The 15726-nt window shown below is 37.8% G+C and overlaps 2 protein-coding genes across 5 annotated transcripts in view; one reads left to right on the top strand and one right to left on the bottom strand.

The window, feature by feature from the left end:
• The window catches only part of LOC117230347 (beta-arrestin-1), a 28194-nt gene extending 15173 nt beyond the window's left edge, over window positions 1-13021 (bottom strand). Inside the window, exon 1 of the mRNA XM_033487709.1 lies at window positions 12750-13021. The gene's annotated coding sequence lies outside the window, so the exon portion shown is untranslated. The remainder of the gene's footprint in view (window positions 1-12749) is intronic.
• The window catches only part of LOC117230351 (protein FAM8A1), a 34753-nt gene extending 19123 nt beyond the window's left edge, over window positions 1-15630 (top strand). The window contains exons 1-6 of one of the 4 annotated variants that reach the window (XM_033487727.1): window positions 13036-13148; window positions 13943-14148; window positions 14251-14397; window positions 14641-14761; window positions 14835-14958; window positions 15022-15379. In XM_033487727.1, coding sequence (XP_033343618.1) covers window positions 13947-14148; window positions 14251-14397; window positions 14641-14761; window positions 14835-14958; window positions 15022-15360 — 933 coding nt within the window. In that variant the 5' untranslated portion in view covers window positions 13036-13148; window positions 13943-13946 and the 3' untranslated portion in view covers window positions 15361-15379. Of the gene's footprint in view, window positions 1-13035; window positions 13149-13226; window positions 13327-13903; window positions 14149-14250; window positions 14398-14640; window positions 14762-14834; window positions 14959-15021 lie in introns of those variants that run through there. The other 3 variants (XM_033487726.1, XM_033487725.1, XM_033487724.1) reach the window with 3 other exon arrangements.
• Window positions 15631-15726: the final 96 nt, after the last annotated feature.

The raw sequence follows: 15726 nt of genomic DNA, 5'->3' as shown, positions 1-15726 counted from the left end.
TGTGCTTTTCAGCTGACGACGTCCTGACGCCTGGAGCTGATCGCGTTTCGAAGGATAGAATAATTTCATTTGTTATTCATCATGTGTTATTCATCGTATACTCGTCTTACTGATACGAGACAATTGTTTTAGTTTTAGAAAAATCGTTACCTACGGAAGGATCGTGCATCAGAAGCTTGTAAATTGTAGGAATATTCAAATGAAACGTTAAGATTTCGTGAAATCTCGGTAAAGGCGACAGGGAGGAGAATCTCTTCTTCTTTAAGGTCGCTGCACAATTCAATAGACGAGCAACTGGAGCTCGCGACAGAAACGAGATTAGTGCCGAGCGGAAAAACGCGAACGTCGCTGGCGCTGGAAAACCAACAAAACCGATAAGCCATCAGTTTCACTCGATTACCAATCGAGGCAAAATCAATTTCACCATGGTTCAACGTTCCATTTCCATTCTGAAAAAAATATTTTGCTTTGAAAGCCTTTGAAACGTTTGGACCCTCCACGAACGGACAGATTTTTGAAGTATTTCCCGAAAAGGGAGAACGGTGTTCTTTTAATCGATATAAAATCGATAGAGGTTACTGTCGGACAGAAACAAAAGAGAATTCGTGAACTGGTCTTCACGCGAGCGACAAAATGAATTTTCTATTCTTAATCGCGATTTCCACGCGAGATGTACTTGGACTCGAACTTAAAAATAGTTCGTTGCTTTCAAACATAAATCAAGCTGAAAAGCAAGTTGTAAATTTGACGGTAGAACGTACAGACGCTGTACGCGTACATATTTATATTTTCCGGAACGCATTAGAACCGTAATGGAACCTTTTTCCGATTTGCGATACACGTCCGTCTACAATTTTGGTACGTCACTTAACTGTAACCAATTTCGCATGTTGTAATCACGTAATTGCGTTGGCTCAATCCGCATAAATGATGGAAATCCAGCGGGCCAAGTGTCATTTTCGAATGACACGCTCGTACGAGTTCATACTAATTACGTCACGAGCATAAATTCATCATACCTGAAACGAACTTGTAAACGTGACCGAGCCACCGAAGCAATCAACTTGAGCACGCTTCACGTGGGAACGCTCGAAACATATTTCTATCAGCATCCTATTCTACAGTCTCTGAGACGAAATCATTCGTGAAAGTGTGATCATATTCGCGACTATCGTTTGAATAATTTCTATAATCTCTTCCTTATCTCCATTCTTCGCTGTGATTGTAAAAGGTTTGCAGAATTATCAGAGGCGAGATTTTTTCAGGATAAAAGTTGTCCGAACCTCTAGAATTTAATTATACCGCGCCGAGTTACATTAAATCGCTGTCTCCTTTGTTGTGTTTGATATAACAAATTCTGTTGGCAGATGCGTCACAATTAGCAGCGAGTTATTTATCGAAGCGTAACGTGGACGAATTGAAAAGATACGAGCGCATCGCGCGCGCTTCGAAAAAAAAAAAAAAACAACAGGAAAATTACGCGTTAACATCGCAATTTTTCGTCTAAAAGTTTTTCCTTCGCTTTGACGCCGCAAATTTGCATCACGATCACGATGATACTGTGTGCACGTGCACCGAACGAGGGCGCAAAGAGGTAATAGACGTCCCGGCATACTAAATTGCAGAATTTATTAGTTATTATGAGGAACATGCATGCGTATTTGCATGTACCTATGCGACGATACACAAAGGGCGGGACGTGGTCGTTTAAACTGCGTGGCAAGCGCAGCAACTTGCTAAGAGTTACGAGGCAGACTAGATAACTTTATTAAAGCTTCGACGGACAAGTTTACAAATTCCACGGCTAGTTAAATCGAAAATTACCTAATTGTATTTCTAACAACGAAACACGCAAAAAATTCACTAAAAACTACGATGTTTATACATTTCCATGAAGAATGAATACATTTCGACCAAAACGTCCACGATATTTGGTATTCGTAGCTCTTAGATGTTTGTCATTTGACCACATATACTGTTTTATTTTCACGTTCGTTTATCTCGCTGAACGAGAAATTTGAAATTGTCAGGGAGGGCGTCTGAGCATTGGATCGATACTGCGCCGACTGATCTGCAGTAATTAAATATCTAAAGGCCATGTAAACGCATCTAACCAAACAGCTTTAGCCTATACCAAACTTTATTATTTCCGCTTATTTTAATCAATTTTCATACTATCGATATTTGAACGCGCAATTTCCGTGCAACGTACCGTGTAAACACAACTGTTATTTGTGTCGATGATGAATCGAGCATAAAAAGAAAAAAAAAAGAACAAGAAGAATGATTGTTTTTATGGATCCTCAAAATCATAAACGATTTATTCAGCCGCGTTTCCAATCTTCGCGGGTCAAGGTAAACGAGCATGTTATTAATTATAAACGCAACTTTTTATAGGTTACTTGAACTTCAGCTAACTACCTATACGTATCTACCTATACTCGAGAATGACACTGTTTGGCTTCTTCCAGCATACAAACGATTTATTACGTTGTAACGTGGGGCAATAACGCAAGTATTATATTATCTGTTTCATTCAATAATACGTATGAATTCGATCGATGATTAGAAACGACTATGTTTCTAAAAATATTCAGCAATGTACTACGAAACAATCTCGAAAATAATTAAGGAAGGTTAATGCATCGCATCGTTCCAACGTCAATGCTTATTCATTCATAAGATTCAGCTGCTCGTTTGTTAAGACACACATTTAAATTCCTTATTTATTACGATTGGCGTTGCGAAAAAATTATACATTGTTGCATAATACTTTGTTTCTTAACATCTTGTTATTCTCACCTCGTTTAATCTTACACGCCGTCCTACGCTGGTTACTGTTATTTATACTATTTATCTGCCCGGTAATTTGTCATCTGCCGTGCTTAAATTAATCGTTAGAAACCGATAACGTGAGATAACGCAATGATACTAACGAAAACTAACTTTTGAAACTGGTTGGTTTTATACGATCCAGATGATGCCTATGTATATTTTTCATCCATTACAATTTAACGTTCTCACGAATGAAACGAGTACACATTTCTAGCGATTTTATTAAAAGAAATATAAAAGTAACTGAATTCTAGTCTGAATTCTCTTTTTAATCGTTTTGAATATCCTCGCGTGACATCAACTTATCGCTGCTCCCACCAACGCAACAACTCTCCTTGTCAATTCTCAACAATACGCCCCAATTGCCGCGACGAATTCCACAGAACTTTTCCGTGTTCTAAAGGTTAGGAATGCACAGTTTACACGAAAGAAACGCACTGCATCGCCGCACTTTGGTGGCCAGGTCAACAGGTCACTGTTCACAGCAAAATGATTTCCATATAGAGGTTTTAATTCTTCGTCGCCCCTTTTTCCATTGTTGTATATCAGCTCGAGACTCGCAGAAAACCAGATAGAAACTTTTTTTATTGGAAATTTGTTTGCATACGCCTGATAACCAGCATAAGTTACTTGACGGTGTGCAAGGTTGCAAGCTATCACTGGATCGATTGGACGACTAAGGTCAGCAACTTTTATTGGACGTTTAGGGTGTGTAACGTTAGGCTAGATTGAGAAGAAGATGCTTGTGAATTTTTTCTGATACCACGTATCTTTTATCAAATGGCACGCTCGTGTTTTGAAGTTTTTGCAATTCAATTCGTAGAATAATGTAAGGCTAAGTATCGCAAGAAAATCATCATGAATGAATCTGTAGATATAATGGTTCCCGTGAAAAAGCATCCAGTGCGCAAATTCGCTTTCACGGATACGCGCGATCATTGCAAAACCGATCAAGGACCTCTGGCTCTGAGAACCGACCGGCCTTGAATTAGTAGGTATTCGATGACTGAGGAATGTATCAGACCTGTGCACGCGTATCCGGATTACTCGTGATCGTGACACAGAAATTCGCCTTCGAACGATCGCGGAATCGCGTAGCCGTTCGTGCGAATGTCGTTCTCACGGATATCGAAAGTGACCAATACCTTTCTCCGTTCGATTCAGAAAGATAAAGAAAGAAACGTTTCTTGAGCAGCATTCACGATTTATACTTTTCACGCGTCGCTTTTCACCGTGACGCAGAAAGAAGTATGCTCGTTATACCGACATCGGGAATGCTTCCAGGAATCTTAACAGCAGTTTTGAACGTTAAACACGCCGCGACTGGAATACCGGTTCGTTATGCATGGTTATTTTCGGTCGTCTATTAAAATTTCCACCCGCCATCATGTTCGCGTGGAGAACACCGTGCAGTTAGCTTGTTTTTCCTTGAGAAACTTTTATAATTTCCAACGTAATGGTAGTATTCACTCGGTAAAGGCACCAGATTCACGTGACTAGGTTCAATTAATTTTCTCGAACAACGTCGTTGCTTAATCTTCGCTAAACTAATTGTACTGTTTTTTTATTTACATTTACCAAAATATAATCGACTATTATAGTCGATTATTCTTTTTAATAAGGTACACTCGTTGTTAAGTCTTTACAAGCGATTTCATAGAATCCTGAGAATCTGAGAATTCGATATTTTAATTATAGTCATACGAAGTATTCTTTAATCTTGATTCAAATATTATTGAACGACGAACTTTTATGTAGAGTGAATGTAACAAACGTTATCGTTACTCTCTGCTTTAATTTAGGAATTCGTTCTATCAGGTAAGCTTTAACTTCATTGAAATTCGAGACTTATTCCAAGGATTTACTACGGTTCTGATATATAGTTGAACTTCTTGTTAGTGCGTATATCGATACAATACCATGCATCCCAAAGTTTGTAACAGATCTCTATGCTAAGATTCTTGTCACGATATGGGAAAGGTGACGTTTTCTGGTAACTATTCTAGACAGTTTGTCTGAACGTGTTACCTCACCTCGGACTTAAGCTGTCGTAGGTAAGTCTGTCTAACATGGAATATTTACGTGGAACAAGGACAAACTTACTTTTTCTATCATCGAATTCGACCAGTCTCTCTTTAAAATTTCAACATCGACAATTTCGATCTGGTAGCGGTATTTCGCGCAGAAGCAGCATCGTTGCTGGCGTGAAAAAGAAACTGGGTTAATTGATGCGAGCTCGTGGCTGTCTGGAAGAGAGAAACAGCAAATTCCGCGATCGAAAGTCGCGACCCGGTCCTTCCTGCAACGGGGTTTATGCCAACGATTCGTGGAGGAATCACGTTTCACCGGTACGTATGAAAAATCACAACATTTAACAAATAATTTCCCTGCGTTTGCTGCAACCGACACACCGATGAATTTTACATTGCAAATGAGCGCACAAGTCGCGAATGGTTTTTCCCATCTTACATCGCTGGAAAAACTCGAGTGAATAAAAATGCAACACGTCACGTTGCAGGTGTTATCCTACTGACACATCCTTTTTTATCTTAATGCTTCATTAAATTTCATTGAGCTTGTTCGTTCTTTTCAATTGAAAACGAAAGATGAGATTCACCTCGTCTGTAATTTTTGTACATTTTCATTTTAATTTTTGTCATCGTCAATATGTTCTTCTTGGGTAGAACTGTAACGATTCTCGCTGCATTTTCTTTCGTCATAAAATTTCCGTACATTTAAGGAGCGTAACAGATTGCTTTTTATCGCTACATGTCACATCAGAAGAGCAACAGCCGACAGGTATGGTGTTTCACATTTTTGCCAGATTTCAGATGAAGTTTTCGCGCGGTTGCTTCAGCTACACTCGGTTGCGTACCGTTCATCATCCTCTGTCAGCCTACCACCTGTTTCCGTACCCGGCGTGCTTTATTCAAGGAGTCAGTAGACCGAAAGGCGATCGTCAATCTGACCGGAAGGTTCGTCAGTACCGGATGGGGCTCGTGAAAGGCAGTGCAATTAATTAAGATGGAATTATGCTGCCAGCTCGTTCACGCCTGAAGGAATAGAAAAACGCGAGGGAGCGCTCAAAACCTACGATCGTTTCACCTTTTATTTCGTCGGTTCACAAAACTTTCACTTTTCTTTCTTTCTCATATCAAAAAATTATATGTCTTTTCATTAAATGCTCAATAAGCACATGTAAAGCGTAAGAAACGTTCAATTCAACTTTTAGCGTGGTTTAAAGAGACGTATAGAAACGAGGTTATAAGTGAGACAGGAAGTCTCAAGATTCAGAAAGATTCAATAAGCTTCCCTTCTTTACTGAAAGAAGTTTTTTTGTCCTCAACTTATTTTCTTCAAAGAGAAAGTTCACCCGTTTATCCCTCCTTTAATGTTTTTATCTCTTAGCAGTGTATTATCTCTATAGAAGTTTAATTACGAAGGGATGAAACGAAACGTTTGCTTGATCACCTTTTCTCATAGAATCCCCGAAACTAGCCCTTAAACCCTCGTGCTACGAATTCGAACCAGGGTAATGAAGAAAGTCGTCGTAAAACGAAATGATAGTAGGATCACTTCTTTCCTTTGGAATTCACAGCCGTATGGGGAGTCACCCTTAGTCGTTTGCCTCGAATCACGTGGCCCGTTTCCCTTGGATTTTTCATTAAAACTTTACGACGTCAAGCGAAGAACAACGTAATATTTGAGGAATATTGCTCGTAACTTTGGACTTTTCGTTCCACTCCTCAGGCATTTTACAAATTACATCAACGGGATAAATTAAAATTTGTCACAAATCACTTTTACTTTATCCACGTTTATTATAAGTCTATAGTACATGGCTTGTACAATGATATCGAAGAAGTAAAATCTCTGGAAGGACTATGCAAACGTTCCGGAAATTAATGGCGGGGCTGGTTCCGTGAAACGGACATGCAAATAGATTCAATTAATAACGATAAATGACGAACTCTCCTTCCAGCTGTAACTTCACACGTTTTGCGTTTATGTAGGTAAGTGAATCTTTTTAATGAATTTCTACGGATAGACGCGTGGCAATGCAAATAATGAAGCGGAACGCGAAGGAATCGAAAAGATATTACACTGCAGCTCGATAGCCCTTTCAATTAGGAAAATAGAATGCCAATACGTTCAATGAGGTGTCTTGCTATCGCATAGATTATCTTTGCATCAGAACTAGCATTACAATCCTAAAGGAAAAGATAGTTATTTCTATAAATATCATGTTACGATACTCGTTATTAAATGATGATTTAACAACGCCGATAAATTCCACAAAATACCTAATCAGTATTTCGTCGTATTTCGCGTGATTTCTATTCGTGTATTTGCCATAAAAATCATATAAAATAATTAGGAAATAGAAAATCAATAAACAATTTGCCATTCTCGATCTATGGAACGAATTGTAAGAAATCTTTTAGCGTGAATAAATGTCGAGCGGATCTCAGAACGACGGAACAACCCTAGGAAAGTCGATCAATTTCTCAATGCGAGATTCGCGCTGAATAAGCAGTTCGTAATTCGCAATCGTGATCAGTCTCAGCATTACCGTCGAAATAGATAACCATAGATATCGTGGAACTTTGCACAACCAATGAATAAATTTTATTTCGAGTCAAACATCTTCGAATCGTAGCACGATAACAGAACGCCTAGTTTTATTTGCCGTAGATTACGATGTTCCGTGGTATTTTGCGCGCACGCGTGTTTCTACACGATCATCATCATCTTTCCAGGCAGAACAAACATTAGCTAGAATAGTTATGTGCGAATTTAATCCGGCCATACGTTGATGATCACACTATTCGATAAGACAAGTTAATTAATTTGAACGTTGAACGAACTAATCTTGAAGAAAAGTGTCTTGTAATTAGGATATTGTTTATCTTATTTATGTTATCTTTCGTTCTTTCTATCGCCTAATATCGTAATATATCGAGTACGTGATTAAGTACTCGAGATTGTTTCGGATATTGATCGGTATGGGCTAACCGACGAAGCTGTCTGCAAAGCGGAACTCTTTTCTAGAGAGCATCTACCCCTCGGTGTAACTAACCACGCTTTACAAGAAGTTTTATTTCACAGACTGTAATTTCGCCATTGGTATCAGCAATTTCAAATGTCGCTCCCATTCTCTCGCTTCTTTTTACCATTAATTTTCATCATAGATCGTCAAATGTTCAAACCTTTTTCCGTCGAACCAACGCTTCGGAATTGAAATACATCAACGAAATAATATCTCTGTTGTTCTTTACTAAATACACTTCTTGCTACGTCTCTACCATCTCTATCAGTGATCGATGATGAACTGAGGAAATCGCGATCGCACAATAGGATCGAAAGTCCATTGTATGCGTAATCGTCGACCCGTGCATCCTTCGAGATGCACGTCGATTTCCAGATACTGTTTCACCGGCACGAGAATGCCGATCTGCATCGTGAAGCGTATGATTCACGTTGATTGATTGGTATTTCAGAAATGTCGGTCACTCGGAATAAAAAGCAGCTGTCTGTTAATCAGGCTTGATCGTTTTTAAAATGAAAACTTTATCTCGTTTGAGGATATCGTAAATTCATTCCGACGCTAAGATTGCGACGATTGATTCAGAAATAGGATGTTGATTCGTCGGAAAGTCCGCATTACCAGCTCCGTCTTTCTTTATTTTATTCGCGGAATCGGAATTTTCTTATCAAAACGTGACGTTAGCGAACTTTGAACTTCGAAATTTTCTACAGAATTTCAAGCATAGTCACGGCACTATAAATCTAATTTATCACAGTTTACGTAATGTTTAATGCGCTTCATTGATCACGCTAATCGAAGGAGACTCGAATTATTATTTTGATCAGTCACAGTGCATTTTAAGACATGCTTCATTACCACTGTAATTACAGATCTGTTCACGATGTTCTTGCGTTATATCACGGTACAAAGCTGAGTTTGTTATCTGTTCCATTTACTTAATCGATACATTACGTATCGCGATATATTTGTTTCTAAAACAAACAGAGGATCGACTGACCCTAAGACGATATTATATCACGCATACTGCGTAAAACTTAGGAATATTTTACAAGGCTTTCCACGCATACTGGACAAATATTAGAGGATATTGAGAAACTATAATTCAGGAATTACCGTTACATGCGTTAGAATGCAAATTTTCCGCGCGATGTTTAGAATGTTTAGATCGTAAAGATCGGAAGAAAATACCTCTCTGCTATTTCGTAAAACGAAAAAACATCTGCGTATAAGTGAAATATCGATGCTTTATCTGTTTCTTTTTTAAAATTGATACTCTTATCTTGTCGATATCGTCGTTTTATATGTTCCTTCTAACATTCTGTAATATGTCAGCGAGTTAATTGCGCGTTTTATGCTCTCGAAAAATCCACACTGTCGTTCAATCTTCGTAATAAAACAATCCTACAGAAATAAGTTGGGATATTGCTATACTAAAATAGATGATCTCGTTTCCATTGAACCTGCCGATGACATTTTCTGCGCAACTAGGCAAAAATTGGAGTTTCCACGCCTTGAAACCAGATTTCATCCGGCTCTATTCGTGGAAAGGACGAAGAGCTCATCTGTGCCGCTATTCACACGCACGGAATTTCAGTGGAAATCAGTTTATAGAATGACGCCGTTAGCGAAATTACTCTAGTCATCGACAGAGAAGCTTCACTTTCGACGCATTAAACATCACACTGTTTTCCTTACGTTTTGATGCTTTAATGCTATAAAAAAAAAAAAAAAAAAATAACAGAACTTTGTGTCAATTCCAAATGCAATGTAGGTATCAAATTTGATCGATAGTGTATTTTTCACTCGTAAACACATATTGTTTACCTGCCTGTGAATCTTGCAGTTGGCATGCACTTAGAATATCAACGATGCGGTCGCGGCATGGAGCTTTCGAAATGGAGAATAAAGAGAAGAACAGTCAGGCCTCTTATAACCTTAGGTCTGTTCGTTCTTTAGAATTTCCCGTAGATAGGATCTAATTAACCCATCCACGACACGAAACCACTCTTGCAGAACTAACCAGAATCACATTTTCGCTAATTAATTAGACCATCGATCGCTTAGTTTCATGCGGGTATCCTAAACTGGTCGTCGAAATTCCATGCACGCGATAAAAAGGATTTTTAAATTCGTCACTTCACCGGTTCTACACGAGAGCGTTCGATTCGAAACCCCATTGCCTGGCCATTGTAAATCGTTGGGCGTGTGCGTTTCACTCTGGCGGAAGTCCACGAATGCAAACCCATTGTTCCCGATAGCAATCGTGCATCGATCACAACGGACGATCCGCGATACTTTTGCGTGAATCGAATTGCGGAGGCGAGTCTCTGTACAGTGGCGAAATTGGCGGGAATGCGACAGCTGAAAATCGAGAACGGAATCCTTGGAATTTCGACGAGAGAAAAGACCGTCTGTGGCGTTGCTTCCCTTTGTTATAAGGAACGAGAAACTATGTGGCTGAAAGCCTTCTGCCGAGACACGATTGCAACCAGGAATTCAACGGAGAAGCAAAATTCCGTTTTGAGAAGCAAAAAATTCATCGAGTATTATGGAAACAATTGAACGTTCGTCAGATATCTTTCGATTCTGTATCTGTGCTTTACAAAGTTCCATTAAAATTGGCCTGCAGCAACTCGCGTATATCCGACTCCTCAGGGGTTAAGCTTTCTTCGGGGATACATTTGCAATCTACCGATTTATAATCAACGCGAATAAATTACACGCGGACAGATTACTTATATTAGGTCGGTGAAAAGCAACGTCTGTCTGTAAATTGTATGAAACTATGGAAATATGAATTTACGATTCGATTGCACTGGTAGAATGGAAACCGTCATTGTTTCTCCGTGACGATTATTAATAATCGATGATCACAAATAACTGCAGTTTCACCGGCAATATGGTGGAAAATATATTGTCGCGACCGATAACGTTCGAAAAATTAAAGCCGCGTGATTAAACTCGAAATTCATTTATAGAAAAGATATTACAATACGAATCAAATACAGCTGCAAAAGGAAAGGAAATATTTTATCTCGAACCTTCGGTTGTATCAGCTTTATAACACAGATTGCATGATCAATGATAAAGTATTTATCTTTATACGTAGTAATGTATAAATTTATGCAGTGCTATTACTTTGCACACATCTATGATAACAAAATTTTACGTTACATTTCCTTTTCCGTTTACAATTTTTAATCGAGTCACCACATTTATTTATGTTTCCGTATACAGTGGATTAGGAGATTTGGAATGTTGCTGCAAGCTGCTAGCGTTGTTGCACGATCGAGTAGGGCAATTTGTGTTATCGTGAGCTTCCCCTGCGCCAGAGAACTCAATCAACGGAAACAGTGGTTATCGAGAAACACATTGATCAAACGGCGAAAAATCGCCGATTTTCATCGATCGATAATTCGGAAAAGACAGGAAGGTATAAGAAACAACTACACTTATGCAATCGAAGTTCGTGTGTTTACTTTCAAAATATAAAGAGATACATTTGTTAAAAGAATAAAGCAGAAACCTTAGTTTTACCGACGATAGTTTTTAATGACACTCGCAGAGCTGTCGAAATGTCGGCGGAACCGGAAACGTGTCGCGTGTAGAAGCGCATTTAATTTGACCGGGACGCCGCGAAATTAGTATGCGATGCGGTATGCCGCGACGTTGTCCGCGTTCGACCGGCTCAGATTAAAAGAACGAGCGATAGCAGACTGAGAAAAGCCGCACAAGACGTACAGGCTCCCACGGTGCCCGGCCATTTTCCCATAAATTCGACGCAACCGGTTCCGAAAACGTAAAGGTGCTTACGACGAGTGAATGAGATTCAGTATGCCTGCGGCCGTTCACCTCATGCGTGATTTGGGGGAAGCTTTATCTTTTATTCGTACGCATCCTACCAAATCAACCAACGTTTTTTTCATATATCGTTTCGTATCTTTCCTTTCCTCAATCGTTTCTTTTCCCTTTTTTCTGTACTCCTTTCTTGTAACGCGGGACACTCCATCAAGAGCAACGCGTTTCCATAATAGGTATCAAGAAGATTCCCACGAGATATAGCCATAGAGTATCTACTAAAAACGGATCGATGGAAAACTGCATTTATTCTAACCCGCGAGAGGGGATTTAAGTGATCCGCAACATTGCCGGTTAAATCTTATTCGGCCGATTTGTCCTGAAATATTGACGCAACATCACGCGTGTATCTAGATGTTTGTCGGCCTCGTTTACCAACGGCTTTTTTTATTCCTCGCTAGAGCACACGCACGCAACTCGCACAGCACGTGGATCACGAATTGCTTTTCGTAATCATAGAATTTCAATCGAACTTATGCTTTTTAATATTCTCTGCGGTTATTCTACGCTGCGTGTTCCGATTTGGAGCATCGCGTATGTTTCATGTTAGTGTGTTTGATAAAGGTGTATATTTCATAGGTTATTTCCAACTATAACTTAACCTCTGCTTTGGAATTGGAACTAAATCGAATTTTCGATCTTCACACGCTAGTCTAACTCATTGATACTCTTCATTGGTGAATAATATGCTAACAACGGTCAAATACGGGTTTTCAAGACAATGGGAAATGTGTGCCGCGTTTAAGTAATTGTTTACAGCGTCGGTGAAAGAGGGAGATTCGATTTTTCATTGTAACTCACCGCTTATATTCTCAGAATTCTAGCGCGACATTCCACCGAATTGACGCGTGACTGAGGAATCACCGTAACTCGATTTTTCTACGAAAAATACCGTGTTTTTCGAAAAATTGTTAGTTATCTTACGTATATATTACCTTCCGGTTAAGTGCTCGGTAATATAACCAAGGAAAATGTTATTACACGATCAAAGTTAAGATGATCTTACCTAAATGTTTCTTCTGGCGTCGTGGCCCACACCCTGTTCAAGACAAGATCAAACTGTCACTCTTAATGCTTATAATTGAACACAGCTAATCAGCACGACACACTGCTTCACGACACCTATCCGTTACGCTCTTATTTATTTCGTAAACGTGAAATACTGAAAGAGGCGAGTCGTCAGAAACGTTCTCTGACCGTGATTACTGCACGAATGCTTCGAGTACGTCATGCCCTGAGAAGCTAGCGCCGCAATGCGAACTACCGCACACTGCCACCTGGTTTGGGAAGCATACTAGAGTTTTTAGTTCCTGCAATTCAGTTCTGCCAGCGAGTAGTAACTTTTTATTTCTATTCGGTACTTTTCATTTCCTACGTTTCGTCTCTCCGGCTTCTCGTGATCAAGGTGTTCATATTATCTTTTTCTATACGAATTTTCTGTATAATTTATATTCATCGAATAAAAGTATTGCGTTTATTAGGATTCTTTTACATAGATTATGCTCGATTTTGTAACTTGTTCAGTTCAGTTGTTTCTTTAAAGATGCATTTTTATAAATGAAATGTTTTAATAGGTCACAATTGTATGCGTTTTACGTATTTATAATAACCTTTCATTTTGATTCATATACAAAGCATCTTATAGTAGCATTTATACGACTTGCATTTTTATTTAGTTGTAACGTGTTGATGAATTCGATTGGACGAGATAAATGTTTGTCAATAACAATTTTTTAACGATTCTTTGAGCGTTAAATTTAAGAAGAAAATACGTTACGGATCATGTAATATTGTTACGATAACATTTTTATGACATTACTAGTGAATTTTTAAAAAATCAATGATCATCTATTTGTTATTATACACGTCAGCTTTAAGCAAATACGCAAAATTTTATTCGAAGCTATCATTCTCTAATGTAAAGAGCAAGAATTACGTGTAAAGTAGGCGTATGATTGTTTCACCTATTTATTGTTAATGTTGTGGGCTGACTTTTCACTATTTTTATGTTAGTCTGCTATTTTGCGTGCGAAAATTAATATTTCGCGTGAATATAAATTATTCTTACTGATAATTACCGAGCATTATTATTTGTTATTTTAAACAAACCAACTTGTACCATACTATATAATCTTAAAACAAAACTATTCCTTCGAGCAGGTTGATAATATTTCTATTTGATACGATTTTACGAAACAGCAATATGGCAGATGACAAAAATGAAGATACAAAAGAGGATAAATCTAGCGAAAATAAAGACCAACTACGAATGATAGCTGCCGAAGAACGTTCGGAATATTTTAAAAAATTAGAAAAATGGTTACATGAAGCCTATGCTTGGCAAAGCATGGCTGCAATGTTTCCATATTATTTAATGTCTGGACAAATAATAAACCCATCATCTGGTAAGATTGTCACATTGCTGTCATCTCATGAAGCATGTAATTTACAAGTTACTATGAATTCTCAATGTAGCAAAATTATTCTATAAAATAGAATAATTATAGGTGTACCATCATTCTCATCACAAGTATCAAATGTAGCAAATACACATAGGTTAATTGTTGACACGAATGGCCAGGAAAACGATCCACTCAGACAAAGAAGGCCGCAAGATTATGTAGGACCTCCGTTCCAGCCTCCTGGAGCTGAAGGTAGAAGGTCATAACGATATCTCCTGTGTCCATCACATTCCAACAGAGGTTCAGCTAGTACTATATGTGCTTTTATTACAAAAGTACTGCATTTTATATAATTGTTTTCAAAATGTTTGGCTGATTTATGTGTCTTTAAATAGCTACGCATAATGCAGTATTTTTGAAACATACATTTTCATCTGTATCATCTAATGTCATGATTATCTTTTCCATTAAGATTTAAGAAAACGATTTTTTCAGGATTTGAATACCGTATACCTCCAATATGGAAGAGATTTGCAGCAGAATTTATAGATACAATAATGTTGTTTCTTTTGAAGTTTTCCATTACTTTCATTGCTATAGATGTTTTTGATTTCATGTATGTATGATTAATCCTTTTCTCTTTATAGTTTCATCTTTCTTTGACTTGCCATCATCCTATCTTATTTTAGAGATATAGATGATCTAGACTTGGTACGAGCAAACTTGAGAATTGATTATAAAATGGCTTTGGAAATGACATATGGCATATTAATACTAGAAATAATTCATCGTGTAATAGTGTGCATTTTTGAGGTATGTATATTATTGATAGAGAATAATACAAGTAATGAATGCTTAATGAAAACATCTTTTTAGGCATTTTGGCTTCAACATGGTGTAAATGGTCGTATTGGCGGTGCAACACCTGGAAAATTCATGATGGGATTAAAGGTAGTTCAGTGCCGTAGTGTTACACCTGTTGATAGACCTGATGATCCTGATGTTGTACTTGTTTCACCGGGAATAGATTTAGGTTTACCACTAGCACTTGGAAGATCAGTTGTGAAGAATATGATTTTAGCATTTTTATTTCCTATATGCTTTGCCTTATTTTTCTTCAGGTTTAACAGAACTGTTTATGATCTACTTTGTAATTCCATTGTGGTTGAAGATCCTCATAGGAATTTAAATAATAATAGACTTCATCAACAATAAAAAGATCAAAAAAAGTATATCTACATTGTATGTATATATCGTGTGTGCACAAGCGTATCTAATATGTATATAATCGTTCAACTAAACAAATCGATTATCGCAATACTACGAAGTATTTTTCTAGATGTATTACGAGAAATCTTACAATTTCTGGATAACATAAATTTACCAATTGTTTGAGAAACAAAACTTAATTATCTTGAGACTTGTACCATTGAGATTGTACAGATTTTATCTAACACAGTTACTAATAAAACATTTTGTAATTTATTTTCAAGCTTCTTGAATCCCCACACATATGACATTAATAATTTTTTAACATATTGTTTTTATAACATTTGCGAAATTATTATAGAAACATTTTTG

The sequence above is a fragment of the Bombus vosnesenskii genome, unplaced genomic scaffold (assembly GCF_011952255.1).
Source record: "Bombus vosnesenskii isolate JDL3184/JDL3185 unplaced genomic scaffold, Bvos_JDL3184-5_v1.1 scf7180000013266, whole genome shotgun sequence".
Lineage (NCBI taxonomy): Eukaryota > Metazoa > Arthropoda > Insecta > Hymenoptera > Apidae > Bombus > Bombus vosnesenskii.
Note: the sequence above shows the minus strand (reverse complement) of the source record. Positions and strands in the feature narration are given on the sequence as shown.